The sequence below is a fragment of the Lycium ferocissimum genome, chromosome 2 (assembly GCF_029784015.1).
Source record: "Lycium ferocissimum isolate CSIRO_LF1 chromosome 2, AGI_CSIRO_Lferr_CH_V1, whole genome shotgun sequence".
NCBI classification, from domain to species: Eukaryota; Viridiplantae; Streptophyta; class Magnoliopsida; order Solanales; family Solanaceae; genus Lycium; species Lycium ferocissimum.
Window position 1 is genome coordinate 41,765,487 of NC_081343.1, and position 22,720 is coordinate 41,788,206.

At 33.7% G+C, this 22,720-nt stretch overlaps 2 protein-coding genes and 1 long non-coding RNA gene across 7 annotated transcripts; 2 read left to right on the forward strand and 1 right to left on the reverse strand.

Annotated features, from left to right (window-relative positions):
- Window positions 1–3,973: 3,973 nt before the first annotated feature.
- LOC132037944 (LOB domain-containing protein 25-like) lies at window positions 3,974–6,812 on the forward strand. Of its 3 annotated transcripts, none has more exons than XM_059428623.1 (3): window positions 3,974–4,303; window positions 4,401–4,578; window positions 6,140–6,812. In XM_059428623.1, exon 3 carries the CDS (start codon window positions 6,163–6,165, stop codon window positions 6,667–6,669), a length of 507 nt encoding a protein of 168 aa, XP_059284606.1. In that variant the 5' UTR covers window positions 3,974–4,303; window positions 4,401–4,578; window positions 6,140–6,162; the 3' UTR covers window positions 6,670–6,812. The 3 variants fall into 3 exon arrangements, with proteins under 3 accessions (XP_059284606.1, XP_059284617.1, XP_059284597.1); XM_059428634.1 differs by having other exon boundaries at window positions 3,974–4,161; window positions 4,536–4,578; XM_059428614.1 differs by having other exon boundaries at window positions 3,974–4,578.
- A 2,140-nt stretch (window positions 6,813–8,952) lies between these two features.
- LOC132048060 (uncharacterized) lies at window positions 8,953–9,984 on the forward strand. Of its 3 annotated transcripts, none has more exons than XR_009412890.1 (3): window positions 8,953–9,304; window positions 9,415–9,889; window positions 9,920–9,984. It is a non-coding gene; the product is annotated as an uncharacterized LOC132048060 (long non-coding RNA). The 3 variants fall into 3 exon arrangements; XR_009412888.1 differs by having other exon boundaries at window positions 9,415–9,845; window positions 9,891–9,936; XR_009412889.1 differs by having other exon boundaries at window positions 9,527–9,845; window positions 9,891–9,936.
- A 3,418-nt stretch (window positions 9,985–13,402) lies between these two features.
- LOC132048062 (uncharacterized) lies at window positions 13,403–18,868 on the reverse strand. The gene is made up of 16 exons (XM_059439002.1): window positions 18,692–18,868; window positions 17,481–17,593; window positions 16,889–16,997; window positions 16,742–16,806; window positions 16,168–16,206; window positions 15,869–15,965; window positions 15,672–15,759; window positions 15,371–15,434; window positions 15,209–15,285; window positions 15,024–15,105; window positions 14,714–14,793; window positions 14,441–14,525; window positions 14,288–14,356; window positions 14,145–14,212; window positions 14,017–14,065; window positions 13,403–13,872 (listed from the first exon to the last, which is right to left on the reverse strand). The coding sequence occupies exons 1-16, from the start codon at window positions 18,762–18,764 to the stop codon at window positions 13,486–13,488; spliced, it is 1,545 nt and encodes a 514-aa protein (XP_059294985.1). The 5' UTR covers window positions 18,765–18,868; the 3' UTR covers window positions 13,403–13,485.
- Between the last annotated feature and the right edge of the window lie 3,852 nt (window positions 18,869–22,720).

The following is a 22,720-nucleotide window of genomic DNA, read 5'->3' on the forward strand; positions in this document are numbered from 1 at the left end:
CTTTTTGGCATGTCTTAGTTAAAAGCTATTTCTCTATTTTAGCTTGTATATGATTTACTTGTTTCCTTGGTATCCTTGTGCTAATATGCCATAACGTTGATCCTTATACCCTTGGAATTAATAATTTGCAAAGGCTACTTAAAAGCTGATTTTTTTTTAAGAACTTATTATTAGCGATTCAAAAACTACAAACGCTTTTTCAAAAGCTCGGAATGCTTTGAAACTTTCGTAGGAGTTTGTATGATATATATTGAGTATGTTTTTCATGGGCGGGCCCAGCTCGGGTCTACACCCGTCCGTGGGTTACGAACCCTTTTATGTAATTTAGACAATTCTTGAAGAAAATGTTGTGATGATTATTCCGATTTCAAATATGACTATTTTAACTACTTTATTGAGTTTGATTGTTTGACACAACGATTTGATGCTTTGATGTACTAATTCCGATAAATGCAAACTTGTTTACGCACTTCCGACGTTAGTAAATATATTTGGTCACGGATTTTTGAAAGGTAGTGATGAGTGATTTTGATACGGGATTATGATTTCAAGTTGGATTGATATGCTTTCGAGGACATTCGGAGAAAATTTGAATGACTATTTTTGGGTTGGAAATAGTAGTACGCTGGGTTATTCTATTGGGTTTGTAATAATGATTTGTATGTCGTTATATGATATTGCCGGGTATTCGGCCGCGGTATGTTATGTTATGTTATGTATGTTATGTTGATGTATGTCTGTGATATTGCGTCGGGTATTGTCGCTGTGACACGATATTGCGCCGGGTATTTGGCCGCGGTATGTTATGTGATGTGATAGTCATTTGGATTTTGATTGTATGTGGTGTGACAAAGTGATGGTTCGTTTTCTTGAGAAAAATATTATTAATAAGTAAACGTTTTGGTATTTTGGATATGTACTTACTTTCGTATTTCCGCTTCGATTATGGCTCGAGCATTTGACATATTGTATATTTCTACTTTGCATACTCATAGTATTCGTGACCGACCCGCTTTCGTCGGGGGTCGCATATAGACAGATTTGGCGATGTAGGATTTTCATCGGCGGTCTTGGAGTGCTTCTTATTTCACCTTTGGTACATATTCGTCCATGTGTGTATATATTTGTTTGCTCGGGGGCACGGCGGGGCCCCGTCCCGTCATATGGTTCCGTTCGTCCGTTTAAAGGTCCGTGGGACACAAGTTTTGTGGGTTGTGCCTACTCCCGTACGGTTGTGTTTTGTATTCCGTGTTTGGGCGATCCCACGGCCGCGGCGGCCACGTTATGTATATATGATGTTTTGTTGGCCCCGTGTGGCCTTTGTTGGTATTTACGTGCGCAGGTTATTTTGGATAGTCCGTAAAACAAACTCTCGCCGAAATTTTTTCTCGCAAATTACATAAATTTGAAACATAGCCTTGTTTTCTATATACTTGGATGTGTGACATAAATTGAGATAGCGTTGGATAAGTGTGTTTGGGTGCCCGAGATAATTTGGGGTTGGTGACACTCCCGATAGGTTTGGCCTTTATTTTTTATATCTTTTTTTCTGTGTTAGCAAATACATAGATGCAAAATTGAAAAAGTGAACAATTGAATAACTTCCACAACAACAAGCAGTATACTTATCATTTTTGTATATTTTATGTCAAAATTTCATTTTACTTACTCCCTCCGTACTAAAAACTAAAGACTAAAAAGTTCGAAACAAAAGAAACTTTTTAAAAAATGTTTAAAACAAGCGCCAGATTTTTGTGGTTATAAATTATCTCATAAAAATTAAATTGTTTAAATATAGAAAAACAATCTTTTACGACAAACTAATAATTTAGATAATATTTAGAAGTACATGTTTAATAAAAGTAACAATTTCGACCAAACGGTACCTCGTGACACCAAAAGCGGCAAAGGTAAATCTATTACTAGTATTAAGTAATTCTTGGATATATGCCAATCTGTATAGTACGAAGTTACTACAGAAATTCAAAATTTTCTGACAAGTACTGCTAACATCCTATTTGTCGGGACAGACCAGGGAAAAGAAAAAGGTAAAAGGAATAATGAAGTGAAAACTGAAAGGGACAGATTGTTGAACTATTCATGTAATATTATCCATCCTCGCATAAAGATTTTCGATCAGTGATGAATTGACATTATTGTTCACATGGCAACAATTAAGATTTAGCCACTGTTCCCATGTAAGACTTCAATAATAGAGGCTATAATGTTTTTAGGTGAGCTCAATAATATAAGCTTGTGGTTTTTTTATCAACTAGATTTGAGGAATATCCATATATTTGGTAGGTAGAGGGAGTTCTATATGAACCTTTGACAAGAATATTATTTGTTTCTTTTTTCTATTGATGGATCCCTAGCAGCTTTAAAATATTGGGTGATCGACACCTTTTTTTTTTTTTCGTTTTTCCTTTAAAGAAAACTTACACCAATAGCCCACTATCATAAAGTGTTAATGCAACATCGAGCATGACATTAGAAAAAGATTTTATTTTATTCTTTTAATTTTATATGGAAAGACATGGAGAGTTTTATATGTGTATATTTTAGTCAAAGCTAAAATGTGTCGATAACAAAAATCATACTTATAGACTATGAGTTCTGTTTGGATTGATTTTTATAAGTTCTTTATAAATTTGCTTTTCACTTTTTTTTTTTGAGTGTTTGGCTTAGGCGAAAATCATTTGTCTTTAAAATAAGGCTCAAAAAATAATTCGCCATTTGATTTAAATTATCTAAAAACATAATTTCGTAAGAAAAACTTATAAGCCAAAAAAAATAAATTGCTACCCCAACTTATTTTTTCAGAATTATTATAAAAAAACATTTATAGGCATAAGCCCATCCAAACAGGCTCTATATTAAATAATGAAATTACTAGCAAATCATAGAACTAAAAGGCACAACTCATGCGTGATTTGCACATAATTAATGGAGTAATATATATAAACAAATTCTAAGAGTTGATTTCTTGCTTCGCTACGAAAACGCATACCGTGCTATAGCTCCACCTGGTACCATTTTCAGCTATAAATATATAGACATGAGGAAGATGATAGGTAATTAATAGCCTAAAAGAAATCTAAATGAACAATTAGTCTTTTCACTAATGATAAATAGCAGTAATAGAGTTCTATTTGCGAAAAAATACAAGAACACGAAAGAGGTAATCATCAATCGGAGGAGCAAGAAGTCCAATCATGGCCTTGGCCTCTATAAATTTGTCGTGGGGTGAGAATATGTTGACATGTATGATTTAGTCTAGTGGAAAAAGTAATCACTAAAACAAAATGAATATAGTGTGTGGCACTTGCTATGTTCTCGAAAAATACTACTCCCAATATCCAAAGAAATGAAAGTTTGAATTTGCTGAACCAAACAAATAGACTAAACAAAGATCATAAAAACAAAAAGGACAATATTCACAATAAGTCATGACACAATTGACTGTGAAAGCCTGCGTGCTTCGGTTTCTAATTCGCATTGGGATTTAAGTTATATACGGCCAGTAAGATCATTTTGCATTATCAGCTTTTGATCAGCTATAACATGTTTCTACTATGTATTTTACGCGACCATATCAGGCTTGTAACAAAGTTACCCTACTATTACAGGTCAACAACTTAACAACTTGATGGTGTAAAAGATGTATATACTGTCAATACGATGTGCAAAACTTAAATCCTATATATCTTTATGTATAATTATAATACACATAGCAACCACCAGGGTCATGGTGAGATAGATAGGATCTCTCCACACTTAACGAAAAGTCTCGTGTTCAAGCCTTGTAAATAAAAAAAAATCCCCAATAGGGAGTGTTTACTTCTTTAATAAGTCTAACACAGCACGAATTCAGATTAATCGGGACCCCGAAACGAATATTGAACACTTTTGGTGCCAAAAAGAGACTCATCCACATATTTTTAGATTTTAATATTTAAACAAAAAAAACCCAGCATATATGCATTTTATAGTTTAGGCTATTAGAGATTTAAACTTTTATTTACGTACTAAAATACGTCTTCAACGATACCAGACCAGGCCATGGAGTGAAATTGCTAGATCCATGCTTCTTTTGTTTATTCTTGTTCTTCTTCTGAAAGGGACAGTAATTTTTCGAAGCACCAACAACAGTAAGGTATTGTTGTATTTACTAGCTTTGGATTTACAGAACATTGAATGTGAAGCAAGATCATGATACACAATCTCTAATTGGAGAACAATCAAGTCGGCCGGGGCTTTACAGTCACCACTGTTTAATTATTGCAACTCCCTATTTATTATGGTGGGTCTTTCTTTACTTTTTGCTTTCCATTCACTTATAATATGCTTATTGCCTTCTCTTCTTTCCTTCCTCAACTTTTTGGTCACTGTATTTGCAGGTACTTACTGTAATTTCTCCTGTTTCTAGGGTTTTCTTCCCTTTCAACTCTCACATCTCATCACTATAATTATCAAATAGTACTCTTTTTTTTTAGCTCTAATGGTGCAATCTCATTAATCCTAGGAGAATCAAGGGACAAAGCTGAAAAGTTTTGTCACTACCAAGAAGATCAAGAGGTATCACTAGTTATCTTCTTTTTTCTTTAAAAAGAAAGTACTCTTCTATGTTTCCTTTTTTTCCTTTAAATTTCTACTCCAAGGGGTAGATCTATATATATGACCATTATAGTGACAATATTTTTTAGACGTTTTCCTAGATATGAGTATAGTTGGCATCTTTTGAAGGACAGTCAAATGAAACACTTGTCTTACTTTTAGGTTTTGACGTAGTTTGATCTAAAAGCCTTGTTTAGCGGAACTTTGCAGGTGAAATGCCTAATAGAACCATAAAAGACTTTAGAACATGTCATTTATTGTTACTGATGACTTAAGTTTCCCCAACATCAAATTAATTTTAACGATCGAATTATACATTTTTGGTGAGGCTTTGAGTGTGATTCTAGTTTGATCCGATCTCATTAGAAGGATTTCCTTGTTTAGTATTTTCAGAAAATATTGATCACCCTTATGCTAATTTAACGTAAAGCAATACAAGCAACAAGGGAGAAGAGGCTGAATGTATATGATCGAGACTAGAAGAAAATTCAGAACTACAAGTATGCTCCTGGTAAAAAAAATTGAGCCTAATATATGCAAAAATATAGTAATTAATTTAACTTTTGTCAAGCAATTGCACGATGAACACTTTAATTAAGCAAGGATAACACTTAATTAATTAGGTGTTTCTCATCAAAGTTTTGCAAAGATACTCAGTAGAAGGAAAATGGATGTAATTTAAATTTGATGTTTGAAATGTTACAGAAATACTTTGTTCTTGTGTTTTCAATTGACAAAGTTACTTTAATTTGCTCCATTTCGTCTGCTGATGCCCTGACATATACTAAACATAGCTGAACTCCCTGATCCTATATACTATCTGTTTTTAAATATAATTCATCCACCCCAAGCTTTTAACTCCCAGGATTTGAGATCGTATATATCTTAAATCAATCATTGAATCTCATTTACGATGACATATTAATATGGATTGGATTTGACCATGCCAAATAGAGAATCATGAAGATTGTGCTGAAACATTAAATCAATCAAGAGTTTAAAACTAAAACATGCATATTTTCTTGTTATCAATGTTATTATGTTAAGTTCTGAAACATCTCCCTTTGAGATGTTCAGGAAAAAGACATATTTCATTAACTTCAATCTTTAAGATGCTACTGTAAATATATACAGATGAATTTATGTTTTGTGGACCGATAGTGTAGAAAAATTTAAACAATCAAGTTAAGTTTACCAACAACGATACTCTAAATGTCAAGTCAGATATTGTAACATGCATGAAAGTAGAGTAATATAGAGGAAGTAACAATTATTATAATTGGAATTTACGATTTGTGCATCGACTCTTGTATAATTGTTAATACGTTGTGTTTAATTGACCTATAACAAGAAGTAACTCTTTATAGCAGGTTTGATATGTTAATCTAGAAACTAGAAAGAATAATAACAACTTGCTATAACTGGTTAAATTGAACTGATGGTGTAAAAATTCTTTAGACTGCGAGTATATATAACTTATATACAGTACAAATTAACACAAAATTAATTTATTACTTTGCAGATAAGTGTCCCAAAAGTGGCAAGATGTCTAGTTCCAGCAGCTACTCCAACCCTCCATGTGCTGCCTGCAAATTCTTGAGAAGAAAATGCTTGCCAAGTTGCATTTTTGCACCCTATTTTTCTCCGGAGGAACCAATAAAGTTCACAACCGTACACAAAGTATTCGGGGCCAGCAATGTGAGTAAGCTTCTGAATGAAATCCAGCCTCATCAGAGAGAAGATGCTGTCAATTCTCTCGTTTATGAAGCCGAGGCGCGCTTAAAAGATCCTGTTTATGGCTGTGTTGGAGCAATTTCAGTTCTTCAAAGGCAAGTTATTCGCCTCCAGAAGGAACTCGATTCCACGAATGCTGATTTACTGCGATACACCAATTATGAACAAGTAAATAATAATCAAATTATGGTGAATCAAGAAAGGAGTAATTTTCAATATGGGAGAAGAATGGTTCCTAGTTATTCTTCTTCTGAATGGAACAGTGGTATTTCAGGAGATCAAAACAATATTGGAATTGATGGTGGTAGTGGCAGGTGAGGAATTGAAGTGTAGAATCACTAAGTTAACTGTATTTGTTAATTAACTTTGTTTTCCCAATAAGGGGAAAGGAATTAAACTTTAATGCACAAAACACTATACATTTGGTGGAATAATTGTTGAATGTTAAGTGTTGCCAGTTATATAGACGGACATATATATTACGATATTTATGCGTAACTATCCAGACCCAACTATCAATGTATTGTCTGTCCCAATTTTTGAGGCATAAGGAAGTTCTCTCATCAAGTGAATTCTTGAACTCACCTTTCGTGGCGCTCTTAACTCTTTTCCTCTCATTTCATTGTGGAATTGACTTAAGGCAAGCTTCAACAACTAATCCCTTTTAAGTTAGTGATTTGTAGGAGCATGATATCTACTGAAATAAGTGTATATTACTCCGATTATTTCGTGCCTTCTTGATGACATTTGGAAGAGGAGAAGAGCAAAAAAAAAAAAAAAACACTACTACATAAAAATGTTTTATGATTAAGGGTTGCTCAAATAGCTCGAGGGGATGCACTGAGCACATATTTTCCAAAAACCAAATACGCATACAGGCATACATCATATATCAAATATTATGTGGCGGTTTTTGACCGGGCATGAGAAAGAAAGAAATATTTTTCAAATTTATGGATATAAATCATCTCATTAAGGATATATAAAACAAAAAATTTAAATTAAATTGTTTCTAAATAAGTATAACATCCAAACGAAAAGTATATATCACACAAATTGGGATGGAGATGGCCGTGTTTGACATAAAATCTCAACCATATATCTTCCGGCTTTGCATTGTTACTTGATCTTAGTTCCCAAGTCAATAGCGTATATATGAAAAGATAATACAGTCAAACCTCTCTATAATTGTCATTCGTTGTAACAGCATTCACTATAACGGCCTAATTTTCTCCGGAACCGATTTTATATTTTACTTCTCTATAATAGTATTCTACTTATAACAGCAATGACATTCATTATAACGGTACACTCTTTGTAAAATTACACTACTAAAAAAAAGGGCGTTTTCGACCAAAAAATTTCGACCACATTTTTGGTCGAAAAAAAATCGACCACGCGCGGTCGAAAAATCAACAATTTAATTTTTATTTTATTTTCAGTAGGATTTCGACCACACGGGGTCGATTTTTTAAAATGAAAATATAATTTTGACCACGTGTGGTCGAAATTAAATTTTGTATAAATAATAAATGGAAAACGTTTAAATTTAAAAAATAAAAAATAAATAAAAAACCAATTTTCGACCACATGTGGTCGAAAATTGGAAAACATTTATAAATATCTGCGCACTGCAGCTGGCTGGTCTTTAATTGTACTGTTTTCTTTACTTTTAAGTTCAGAAGGTTTTTTCTCTCTCTCTCTCTTTCCTCTCTCCCTCTCCTCTCTCTACCCACACACACCACCTCTCTCCCTCTCCTCTCTACCCACACCACCAGCCCACCGCCCCACCAGCCCAGACCCTCAGCCCACCGCCTTCCGACTACCGCCAGTCCACGTCAGCGGCGCAGCCCTTACATTTTCAGGTACTTTTTATTTTTTCCAATGTCATGAACACTTACCAATGCATAATAATCTCATGTTATTAGCTACATTACCTTCTATATTTAGTAGATTTGATAACTTTATTTAGTGTTCAATATTTGTTTTAGGGTTTATTTTAGATTTTTTTTTTTTTGGATTTTGAGTTGAAATTGAATGTTATTTTTTGGGCTGTTTTGGTCCCTTTTTTTGGGATTATTTTGATTCTTTATTTATGTGCTATTTATTTATTTTGGTCCCTTTTTTGGGATTATTTTGATTCTTTATTTATGTGCTATTTATTTATTTTGGTTCTTTATTTATGTGCTCTTTATTTATTTTATGTGCTCTTTATTTATTTTTTCCGCCCAATATTATATTTTTTGAAGTAATATCAATAGTTTAAGTCCTTAATAAGGCCATATAAATTAAATATGGTTTAATAAGTTCAAACTTTCTGCAATTTGTGTAGATGGAATCTCGTAGTTGGATGTACGATAGAACTAATCCTGGTCGATTTGGGTTGAAGAATGAATTTGTAGCCGGCGTTTATGATTTTGTTGACTATGCTAAAACACTTGAGGATTTTACAATTCATGATGTGGTTAGGTGTCCTTGTTCTAAATGTGAATGTATCTAAGTTGGGACTCTCGTCGGTGAGAATTGATTCTTTGTGAAAAATTAAAACAATTAATTTTTTTTTTTAAAAAAAAAAAACCAATTTCGACTACAAGTGGTGTTGGAGAGTTTGATTTAAGTATATTGATGTTGAATATTGAAAAATAAGAATTTTATAACCTCTGCAAATAAATTTTTGTTGAAATGATTTGATTATGAGCTGCAAAGGCTTACTACAGTTGTAGTGTTATGACAAGACTTCTAAAATGGCACTTAGTATCAGAATCATGTATGCTTCAAATATATTCCTTTGCTTAGCATATATAAGTTGCTTTCTGGAATTGTTATTGGCTGCTAACATAGTTACATGCAGCTTTTTGGCTTTGCCTATCTTGGACCATTCGGGCATTTTTTTCACTTATTGCTGGACAAACTTTTCAAGGGGAAGAAAGACACAACAACTGTTGCAAAAAAGGTAAACAGAAATCCTTCTTCTTTGGATAATTTACAATAAGTATCTGGAAAAGAAGTTCCATATTCATCTTGTAGTCACTTATCACATCCTTTCTTTTTTCCTGTTAATAGATTATTTTCATTCTTGATCAATGATAAAACTCTGCTATATTATTTTCATTCTTGATCAAAATTAAATTGGTCTGGATGCCACCTTTATACCCGTCGGCCCTTGAAGACATAGATGCTGTTGATGATGGCGCAGTTGATCCTAAGGAGTATGAAGCTATGAAGCATCAAGTTGCTCAGCTAACAAGAACACTTAATTTCTCGGAGGCTAGGATGTTGGGTATGCAAGCCCACATTAATAGTTTATGATGGATATGTTTAAATGGATATGTATATTATCTTTAAGGGTTTGAATGTAGTTTTAGTTCGAATTAGAAGTACTTTTAAGTTTATAATGTTTAAGTGTTTGAATGAAGTTTATGATGTTTAAGTGTTTGAATGTAGTTTATGATGTTTAAGTGTTTGAATGTAGTTTTAATTTTAAGTACTTTGAGGTTGAATTTGATTGTTTATAAGTGTTTGAATGGACAATGTTTAAGTGTTCATGGACAATGTTTAAGTGTTCAAGTGTTTGAACATTGTTTATGGTTGTTGTGTTGCATTGTTGATGAATTGGATGGCTGTTTTGGTTGATGAATTTGGTTATTTGGAAATTGGCAGGTGGGCTGCCAAAAGCAGGCAAATCTTTGGAAAAAATATTTCGTATTTTCGACCACAGGTGGTCCAAAATCAGCCCAGATATTTCACAATTTCGACCACATGAGGTCGAAATTGTACGAAAAAATTCAATTTCGACCACATGTGGTCGAAATTTAGCAAGATTCTTGCCGATTTCGACCACATGTGGTCGAAATTCTGGGCCCAATTTACAATTTCGACCACATGTGGTCGAAATTGAATTTTTATTTTCTTTTTATATTTAAATATAAATAATGTTTTCGATCACACGTAGTCGAAAAAGTTAAATATAATTTAATATAAAAATAATTTTTTCGACCGCATGTGGTCGAAAACAATTTTTCCCTTAATTTCGGTAGAATGTGATTTCGACCAAGCTGTTATCGACCTACGCGTGTGGTCGAAAAATTGGTCGAAATAAAGGCTTTTTTGACCTCGTGTGGTCGAAATTTTTGGTCGAAAATCCCTGTTTTTTTAGTAGTGTTACCTCTCTATAACAGTCATACTCAAATATTGTGTAATAATATTATGTATATAAAATATTTATAGTAATCATCATTAATGTCATGCACATAGCTGGTAAATTTCAAGTAAGAATATCTAAAAGGAAAATAAAATATTTCTCATAGTAATCTAATTTAGTCTTGAAAATTTTCAAAATCACCTATTCATATCTACCGACTTTTTATAAATTTGATACTTATTTCCTTGATTTTGATAGCTGTAAATAATATATTTTAAGTTTGAAATTTAGCAAGAACAAATCAGATTACTATTAGATTTTTTTTTTCCTTTTAATATATGCAAACAATCGAATATTTGAGAATTAAGTAAATACTAAAAAATTATTCTTTACGCACTTATGTTTATGACAGCTAAATGAGATCTAAACATCAAATGTCACTATACATGCATAACAATACCTCACTATAACAACCATGAAATTTTCGGACAAACGTTGCCATTATAGAGAGATTTGATTGTAGTAGTATCAAATTTATGACTTCTATTGGACTTTTTTTTAACCTTAATAATCTATTGGTGCTAGCTTGTGAACATTTTTGGCATCTTCAAAAACTGTATGCTCGTCTTTGTCTATAACAGTAACCTGCATAGTTGCCTACTCTAATAGTAGGATCCGGAAAGCAAAAGTTCTTTATGTCAATTGTCAGGGGAATACATTAAGGTGAACCAATAGTAAAGCCTTTATTTTACATACCTGATTCATTGTTGAAATTACTATCTACTCATGTATCACAAAAAAGGGGGGAAAATATGGAGTGACTAGCATACACAGCAAGAAAATAATTTAGGGGATTTTATATTGATGTCAAAATATATTCATCTGCTTAATTTGTCATGCAGAAGGGAAATTCGGACGCTGGGGCATGTAATTACGAAAATTGACAAGTGACCAGCCCTCCTTCGACAATATAAAGCCAAACGCACTGAAAAAAATATGCAAGAGTGTGTTGACCCACCTCTTCTTCAAACAATATAAAGCCAAAGGAAATGAAAGATATATGCAATAGTGTGATTGATATTAAAGAATAGAAAAACATTTTTAACTTCATATTATTTGCTTCAATTAAAACTTAACACTATTACTAATTTTTAATAAAAAACCATGAGAACACTTCTAATGAAGAAGAAGAAAACGGGTCAGGCGTTAGGATGATGGGTGGGTTGTACGGGTTAGAGTGGCTGGGTCTTTTTATATTAAAATCGGTGAGTTTAATTAATACTCCCTCCGTTTCATAATAAGTGGTTTTTTAGACTGATGCACACTCTTTAAGAAATGGCTCACTCCTAGAAATTAGGAGTATTTTTACTAACTTATCCTTAATCAAGTTTTACTACTTTCTAGAAAAAGAAAAGGTAGTTAATAGAATCTTGACTATTTACGTAACGGTAATCTTGAAAGAATCTGCCCAAAGTCTTCTTGAAATCCTAAAGCACCACTTATTTTGAAAAAGCCTAAAACCCACTTATTATGAAACGGAGGGAGTAGTGTAAGTATTATGTGTGCACATTTAAATGACGCCATGTGGTAGTTTAAAGTATCATATTTTACCATGGATGGTTCGTTAATTTCATATATAGATTTGAGCCAAACAACACTCGTTAAGGGTGTTTTTGGAACCAAAAATTAACGAATAATATTTATGAATCATTTTTAATACGTTAGGGGAAATTTTGACCCTTTTCCGTATTATCTTTTACTCATCAATAAACACCATAAATAATGTTAAAATAACTTTCGACGTGTCAAATAATTTCTATTCATCAATCACATCCTTGTTACATCGTTCCCTGCCAATTTAGCCGCCCCTATACTAACAAAGATTTCGATGTCCATTTCAGCTGATGCCTTGTCCCTGCACCGATGTGCTGACACAAGCAAAGTGACAGCTGATAATGAGTACGTACAAATCATTAGTACTATTTTTTTGATCCTTATATGTAGTTAAAATTCACTAAAAATTAGCTACAACATCTAATATTCCGTAGCCCGTAGGAATACCAACAAACTAAAAAGAAAATTAAAGGGGAACCAAGAAAGCTTTTTACTCATTTATCTCAGTAATAGATTTAAAATCTCGTTTCTTGTGAAGTCGATTTAGAGCCCGTTTGGAATGGCTTATAAATTGATCAAATCAGTTTATAAGTTATTTTTAACTTATTTGGATACAGAGAGAGATTCAGTATTTAAATTTTGTGAATTCAATCTTAAGATTTTTAATATTGAACTCATTATATTTTAAAAGTTAGAAGTTCATATCTACTATATATTATAATTTTAATTATTTTTTACACAAAAATTTATGCTCCGCCTCAAAAGTTAGGGGTTCAATTGAACCCCCACTTAATAGGCTAGATACGCCCTTGTTTGAGTATTTGACAAAAATAGAAAACAACTTAAATTAAGTTAAAAAAAATACTTAAAATAAGCTAAAACCAAGAAGTTGCTCAACCTCAACTTATTTTTTTTACTTAAAAGCTATTTTAATTTGACCAACAACTTTACCCTTTTATCCCTTATATTTTCTGTTAATTTCAATACTGCCCTTCTAAAAATTCTTTAAGTACTTTTATCCAAACACATAACTGCTTATTTATAAAATAACTTTCAGTACTTAAAAAGTACTTTAAACACTTATGCTTAATAGCCACTTTTTTTTCTGTTAATCCAAACGGGCTCTTATTTGGGAGATGGAAGATTATACTAGTTTCCTACTAACTAGGATAACTTTTACATTTGACATTGAGCCTACAAAAATCATAAAGAACAAGTTATTGGTTTACAAAGCTAAAATCTATGGACGCTAAAAGTAAGAATTGAGGATGGAAATAAATTAAGCTCTTCCTAATCTATCTGAACTTGTTGTGTTAGCATATATACTTGGAATCAATCTTTAAATTACAATGTTAATCTCATTGACAGTGCATGCCAGATCAAGTCATTAAGAAGTAATCTCTAATTGTCCTCTTCAAAGAGGAGGGAGGATTCAAAACAGAAGAAGGGCTCTTGATTGCAGCTTCTGGAGTTTTCTCTAAGTTCTCTTCAACTTCAAAACCCTGTGAATGTTTTTTCTTCTTTGATTCTGGAGTGCTGATTTCAGTAGTCTTAGTTGAACTACCGAAGTTTTCGTTACATGCTATATTTGAATGACAACCATCAGAATAATGACAACCATCAGAATCATTCTTGATGCTTGCTGGTTTATCATCAGTAAACAGTTTGCGACGTTCCATGCTAGAAAGTGCCATTACTCTTCTTCGAATGGATGATGGAGATCTTGTGTTTGAGTAACAACTGCTTTGGATGTTCCAAAACCGAGCCTGGATAGAGTAGGAGATAATACATTAGAACCATCTTAATAGAGCAAGCAATCTCACAAATAAAAAGATAAGCAAAGCAAATGGAATCATAAAAAAATTTATGGATTTGATCATGGTGATGTTCTTCTCATCTGTCAATCTTACCGTGAAATCATCTGATGCAGTAGCAACTTTTCCTGTCTCTGATGGGCACCTGTAGCAGTTCAATATTCAGAAGATGATTAGATTTGTTATTTATAAGGAGAATAATCTATACTACTGAACAAACTTACCAGTCTACTACTGTAACTTCTCCATCATGGCTTTTCAATATAGTGGGATCTGCTAGAGGTTTGTTCACCTGTTTCATGGGTATGTTGGAATTAGCACCACATAGATGGAATCCAGTCAAAAACGTTGTAATTAACAAACTGACCTGCCAGATATACGCATTTCCATCGCTGGAACCACTGAGTACATGAGCTGCATCAGGACTTATTGCTGACTGGAATTGTTAAACGAAAATCTCTTTAGTTCCACAAAGTTTATAGTCCAAGTTATGATCATTGAAATTGACAATGTCACTCACCTTAACAAAAAATGAATTAATTTGGCATCCTGTGAAACTTTTCACTGGCCCATTTTCTGCCTGAAGCACATTGTAGAGGTAGATTCTGAAGAAAACAGCAGAATCCACATAAGACCAAATATCAAAAGTTCAAGCTTTATAGGGGAGAATATTAGGCTCTCTTTTTGTGCATACTAACATATTAGCTGGTGAAAATTGTGACTTTGTGGAAAATATAAGGTTCTCTTTTTGTACATACTAAGCTGAAAGATGCTCATCAGAGCCTAGGAATACCTGCTGTCCATGCATGAAGCAGCAATAAACACACCATTTAAATCTTGAGATAAACTAGATACTCCATGTAATCGCTTTCCCTAAACAAGGTCAAAAACTGTTATAAATCAATCAAGAATTGCTGGACTATGAACGAATTTGATCATCTGTCAGTTAAAACCAATCAGACAAACTCAACATCATCACAAAGCGGGAATCAGGTTAAATTAAGTCATTAATGAGACGAATTTTGTGAAATGCTGCTCAATACTGTGAAGGTCACAGAACATTGATAGCATATTAAAACACAGGAATTTAACTTTATCATTACCTTATTAGATGACGCATCAGGAAGAGGGCATGCCTGGAGAACAGGACTCTTCAGGTTCCTAGTATCCCAGAACTTTATGACACTGAAATATAAAACTAAAAGAAATGAATAAAAAAAAATCACACAAAAAACCCCACTTAAAGTGCTTGCTCAATTTGAGGAATATTGCAAGTTTTCTTAGATACCTGTCAACTGCTCCAGCAGTAGCAATGGAAATCTCATCTTTCAGGTAAAGGACCGAAGTAATACTCATAGAAGAAGCCTGAAACAATTGTTGCCAGTAAGAATACATGGTCCAACCAAAAATGTTGAATAGGGTCACAAATAAAATCATCACAAGGACAAACCTTTCCACCTTTAACCCGCCTCTGACAAGGAGAAATGTGAGCCTTGTGGACTGCTGCAATTGACCTGAACAAACAACACATTAGAGACTGGTTTGAAACAGCTAAACCGATCTATCATTTCATCTAGTTATATATTTGGATTCTACTTATTTCTTTTGACCTGGATCAAGCTGTTCAGCTGGGAAAGACACTAGAACTGTTCCCAGTTTTGCTCATGCTAATAAACTAGAAGCATGACAGCAACTGATAATGTTTTTAATCATCATTTGGATCTTATATGGGGATATGATAAAGTACTTACGGTGTGTAAAATTTCTGACTGCTGCTGCACGAGCTCCTCAGGTCCCATAGGGAAAAGGACCCATCTCTTGAACCAGACACAATAATATCTAGTTAAAAGCAAATTACATGTAGAGATCAGAACATGCCATATTTATGGTGAAGAAAGTATAGCAGGGAAAAAGAGTGGTTCCAGGAAGAGAAGTAGGAAACTCCTACCCTGATTTGTAGGATGAGGACAAATGGATTTTACACTCCCAGTGTGACCCATTAATGTTCTAATACATTGCTTTTCTTGTACATCCCATACCTTTATCTGCTCAAATATCAAGATGATTTGTAAGTATTGGAGATCACTATAACATATCTCAATCTCATGGTTCTCTTGAAGAAAGGTGAACCTTCACAAAATCACTGTTAACCATTGATTTGTGCAAAGAAAAGTTTTAAAATGTCAAGAAGAACTAGTATAGTTGCTACAACATACAAAAAGCGAATATCAAAGTACAGTCACTCACACATTGATCGCCTGAAGCAGTTAAGATATTGGTATCATCCTGCAAAGATCAATTGCATATCATGTTAATAAATAATAACTGGAAAATGATTGCAGGAAGAAAAGAAAAAAAAAACATGGAAACCATAGTAGTTTAGCAGATGCATTTGTTCATGTTTTAACTTGTCTAATACTTCCAAGCCAATATATCTGCTCGGACAACTTCATTTTAGGTTATCTTAGCAGAAACATAGAAAAAACTTATTCCAAATTGATGATTTTGGCATTTTTATTGTCATTTAATTAATAACTTATTATAGATCTATCAATCACAGACTCTACTAAAAATATATTTCTGGGACAGAAATAAATGCATTCAATTCATTTTGGCCCCAATCTTCGCTAGGCATCTTAACCCCTCGCTACGGACTTCTTAGGACTCAACAACCCAAAATTGCTTCTCTATTGTTTTTTGGCGCTGCCCATTTGTTTCTCTCAGTTACTATTAGTTCATGTGCAATACTGAGTAATTGCCTCAAACTGGAGAACTCTTGGTTATCCAAATAACTGTGAAAGTAGAGAGAGCAGAGATGTACCTTTATCCAACATACATCAAATATAGCATTATCATGAGCAACCCACTCTGACATCTTAGCTTTTTCTGTAAATTGCAAATTGATTCGGTAAATGTCCAAGCAATATAACATCAAATCAAAATTCAGAGAACTGAATTAACAATTTACCTGCATTTTGCTGGTGTGTCGATGATGAAGGAAACTTCAACCTGGTATTATACAAGCTAACATATCCACCCTCATCAGCAACAGCAAGAATATGAGAATTTTTAGTTGTCTGCATCACAACACAATATCATATAATTTGCAAATGTGTCCAATCTACAAAAGAAGTTACACTATGAACACATTATTTGTCTTGGACTACACAAACTACTCCCTCCGGTTCAAAATAAGTGTCCACTTAGCCTTTAGCACACTCCTTAAGAAAATATTAACTTCTTGAAAAAATAGGTATTTTGACTAAATTGCCATTAATTAAAATTTGCATAGTACAATTAACTCGACAAATTAGTATCTGATCACTTAACACTTAATAAGGGCAACAAAAAATAAAGTAAATTACTTCTTGATTATATAAGCGGACCAAAATAAAAAGACTAAGTGGACACTTATTATGAACCAAAGGGAGTATTTAGAACTAAAATTACTTGGTCCAAGGAAAGCAACATGGTTCCAAGTGATTGATGCAACTAAGTTGGAATGGAGACATATTTGATTCATTAATTGGAACATTAGTAATCTGTGGAGATGAACTAACCTTGCAGAAGGAAATGGCCATGGGAGGCGGTGTGTTGCCATCGTGCTCAACAGCCACAGCACCAATTTGGTTGACTTCAGAAGATTCAATGCTCATATATGGTCTTTTTTTAACTGCTCGAGATGTAGAAAGATAAAAATCACAAGATTGTTTAATCAAATTAATGAATTCATGTTAGTGATAATAGGCATTTCTCGCAGATTATCAAATTCCAGATCTATCTCTAACTGTACTCCCTTCTATTCAATTTGTATCTTTTTAAGACTACAAGATTAACCCCCTGTTTAGATGGTGGTTTCCCGTGGTTCATTAATGTATGGTTTTCCATGAAACTATGTTTGTTTCCATTGTTCTTAAAATTATATGGTATGGTGTTATAAACCCGTGGTTCATTCCATGATTATATAACCATAAAAGTCCTAATTTTTGAAACCACGGATTTAGTGGTTTTTCCGTGGTTATATATTTCATTTCTCCATTATACCTCACCCTCTACCATCCACCTCACCCCACCCCTGCTCCATCCTACCACTCACTCCACCCCCACCCCCACCCCCACCCCCACCCCCGCCACTGACCCCCACCCCACCCTACCACCCACCACCTCTCACCACCACCCAACCCCACCCTCATCCCACACCACCCACCCCTCCACCACCCCCACGCACTACGCCACACCACCACCCTACCACCCCACCCCACAACTTCTCACCCCCACCTACCACCCCTACCCCCACTCTCATCCCACACCACCCACCCCTCCACCACCCCCACCCACTACCTACTTATTTTTTAAAGTTTGTATTTTATTCTTTAACGAATTTTATTAATATATATAAATTAATTTCTAATTAAGAGTTAAGGGTATTTTAGTAAACTTACAAATTATTAAATGCATACTATACGATCAGTCGAAACAAAACAATACAAATGTTATTAAATCACTACAAACGATACAGTCTATTCAAACATTGTGTTCATTAATACAGTACAATACAATACAACACCGTACCGTACCATACGATACATTAATGAACCACGGGAAACAACCATCCAAACAGAGGGTAAAAGACATTTTGATGTATATACAAAAAGTTTTTTTTACTTTTTTAAACTCTATGTCAAGTCAAAACCAAACAAACAAATTGAAACGGAGGGAGTATAAATTATAACCCAAAAGGAGATATAAAGAGAAGAGATTTGAAGGAAACCTCGGAATCCATGAAGCTCTCTTGATTTGATGTCTTGGAAAAAAGATTGATGCTTATTATTACATCCTTCCATTTCCTTTCACAGCTCTTCAGTTGCAAAATTTAAGGATTGGGGCAGAGTTGTATCACTTGAAATTCTTCGCTTTGGACGAGTGGAGACAAAGAATGCGTGTGCCTAATTGCTATGCTGCAAAAATGTAGGATTTTGGCGCCAGGGTTGTAATCCCACAAGGCGGGAAATGGCTTTGAAATTTTTTTTGCGCTGGCGGCTTGTAGCCGCGCTTAGAAAGATGAGATTTTTCTGCGAATTTCTTTTTGGAATTTGGTTAATAAATGAAAATTAGTTTTTTTTTAAAATATTGATATTAAAGATTAATAATGATTTTGTCAAATTTGAAGGTGTTGTATCAACCTTTTTTTTAGCACTAAAGATCAATAATAATGTCTAAGTGTTAATTAGAGCAAGTAATATAAAATTAAATGTTAAGTAATAATAATTTAAAAAAAAAAAAAGAAGATGATTTCCACCTATAAGTGAGAGAAGTCATTTTCTCCACCAATAAAATTTGTTTTCCTTGAAAAATGACTTCGTTCGTACCAAATTAGATATTTATTCGGTAAAAGTATTTCTGCATACCAAACACATTCATAATACGCTATACATGTATTGTTATACGATAAATAATATGGAGTAGTTTATTACTATAACTTATTACTATATGAATAATGTACATATTGCTATGTAGGAATTATAATATCAAAGTCTGTGTTTGTGTTAGTCATGTTATGTGAGCAACAAGTTCCACATCCCAGTCATGCTCAGTCTAACAGCTCATAGCAAAAGCAAGCAACAGAAGCACTTAGCTCTGCAACACTAGATAGAGATTAAGTTATTCTAGCCATTTAATTTAGCAGTATTAGCTTTTAGCCCTCCTCTGTAATGGGATTCTGAATTATCTGTCTAGCCACTGCTTCAGGATTTTGCACCTTGTCTTGAAACACTTGACTGTTCTTTTCTCTCCAGATGCAGTACATACCTCTGTCACAAAAAGCATTCTAACTATTTCATCCCTTGGACACTTCTCATTTGCATGTTGAGTTGCCCATTTAAGTTCATAGTCCCAGGCCCCTAGTATCCTGGTATGGCAAGGTAATGTCTTGCCAACTTAGTAGTTTCCCCCATATTTGAGTAAACACCGTACCATACAAGAAAAGAAGAGATGTGATATGCTCTAAGGCCCCTGTTTGGATAATAGACACACTTGATCAGTTGTTCTTCCTCATTTATATAGTCTGTTTTTAGTATACAGCCTCATGTGAGCAGCCAGTCTAAATTATAATATCTAGGCATTGCCTTGAAACTGGTAATGTTAATCATGTTATTGCTAATACACTAATTACATATCAGTTTAATGTTGGACCCAAAAGTTTTATGAAGAACCCAGATGAAGCAAGGTTTTAGTTTTTGGCTTTTCCGTCCAGTGTCCGGTATCTGCATTAGAGCCCGATTATATCTGGATTGGCGTCGCGTAGGGCTCCATTTGCGGGAAAGTGCTCCCTACCAAGAATCTTTCCATACCCAATACTCCAATGATGCAAGGTTTTATACTAGTACCACTGCTTATACACCAAAAAGGACCGGTGGACAGTCTAATCGCGATTAGTCCAAAAAAGTTGTACTAAAAATAAAATCCTTAGGTTTATAGAACAAAATATAGCATTGTCAAAAAACACATCAGGGTCAATTTTTTGGTTTTCAAGGTAAGAGAACCAAATTATCTCATTAGGCGATGGTTCTCAAACCTTAATATATCACTTTGATGTAAACCCCAAAAAAATATCCCTTTGATCCTAATTTTTAATACATTGGAGTATTTCTTTTATAATAGTGATTTATTTTCCCTCCTTATGGTTATTATTCATTCAAATTACTCAAATAGCCCAGCATAAATTTCCCAATTTACTTCACCAACTATCCCGAAAAATATTTAGATACAAAAATAATCAAAATACGCAGCATTTCTAATTACTATAACCCAAACCAAAACCAAAACCAAATTCAAATATGCTAGTCCCTCGTTGTTCTCTGAACATTGAGGAACATATATAGACTCCAGCCAGTATCAATAGCTAGTTCAATTTTAGAGATAATCATCTAAGAAGCAATTATGGTGTGAGAGATCAAACTGAAGAACCAAGTTCTAGACTAGATTTCTTTTTACATGAGTTCTATGTAGTTGGTCAACAATTTATAGTAGTAGGCCTTTCGGATTATATCCAAATTTGCTTATTCAAGAAGCATTGCTAGCTAGTATTTGGTATTTTCTTTTCAGAAATAACCTTTGTACTCTTAGGCTAAAGTTAGCTTACTATGGTCGAATGATTGTAGGCAATAAAGGGACTAAAGGAAGTCTCTCATATTATAAATTTACAACCTAAATTTGCTCATTTGCTCAGTGAAATTTGAGTTGAAATCGCACAACAGTTGAGTCATTGTTTGTACGTCCTTGAGCAAGGAATTTGTTTCTTGTTCACATCCCCCATTTTATTTACTCTAGAAGTAGTTATGCCAGTAATATATAAGGACCAGTTCCATTACTTAGATCAACAATAACTCTCACGCAATTTCGGAAAGGTAGTAAGAAATCAAAAATTGACTAGACACAAACCCTTTCCTAGTGTCTAAGTGGTGTGCTCAAATAATAACAATTTTGTTGCCCATGACAATTTTTTATAGTTTTTTGTCAAAGTCCTAAGGTGTCTTAGTTAGTACGTAAGTGATTTAAAAACAAAATACAAAAAATTCTACAAAATCTTTTTCATCCATATTTCAAATGATAAAGAGTGAGGTTGAACCATTTCCTAGAAAAACAAATACTAATATATACTATGTAGTTTGCTGCAAGAATGTTCCTTTGCCAGTGAGAGTGACTTTAGTTCTACCTGCCTGTTTCTTTTCGACATATATCTGCCGTCTGTAATTGTCTCATAGATGGCCAATTGATTTTTATCAATTATTATCTTCAATTCAATATGCATCTGTGTAAAGCTAGTGAATTAGGATTGGTGCATATCGCTATTCTTGATCTGAAGCTTGCAGCATCTTCGGTGATGAACTGAGAAAGGTGTTCTAGCTGTAGGTATGCAGTTTTCTGATCTTTCTTAAGTGAAGGGGGAGAATGTTGGACATTGATGCTAAAGGGATCGAATCTCTTCCTTTTATGGCAAAATTCTGTGTATGCTGAACAACGTTGCCCAAGGTTAGTGGTGCCACATAAGGAGGAAAAGAACAAACACTCCACATGTTTCAATTTATTTGTTTGGTTTTGACTTGGCACGGAGTTTAAAAAAGTAAATAAGACTTCTGAATCTAATGGTAATAAATTAAAGATATGTAGAATAGATCAAAATGTCTTTTAATCTTGTGGTCTTAAACATGCCGTCATGTGAAAACTTAGAATTAAAAAGTTGCAGAACAAAAAGAGACATTTTTTTTAAAATTGATGAAAAAAGAAAAGAAAATAAATAAATTGAAACCGCGGGAGTATCATGGGCTTATGCCTTCCCATAGTGAAAGACTACCGTCTCTAGTGGTACAAGATAAGAGTTTCTCATAATAGGCGTGGAAATGAAATTAACACCTTAGTCATGGTATGTCACATTCCACGTGGAAAACCAGTTCTACATTATTAGTTCTAAGCAGGGGTCGACAGAGTGATTATTAATAGCTTTGGCTCAAACTTTGTAATTATATTAAAATTTATTTAATATGTGTCAGAGTAAAAAAAAAAAAAAAAAAAGTAAGAGTAACAGTTATATGTGGTCAAACAGATTTTATAAATGAACAGTAACATGTTTGGATAACAGTTGCAAAGTTTATAATCGTTTATATATCTCTCCGGAACCCATTAAGCAAAAAAGATCATTGACTTCGCCTCTGATCCTACGTGCCTTGATCACATTTGCACGAATATAAATCAAATTGACAAAGATATTATTGTAAATATAATTATAGAGTTATGTTGTAGT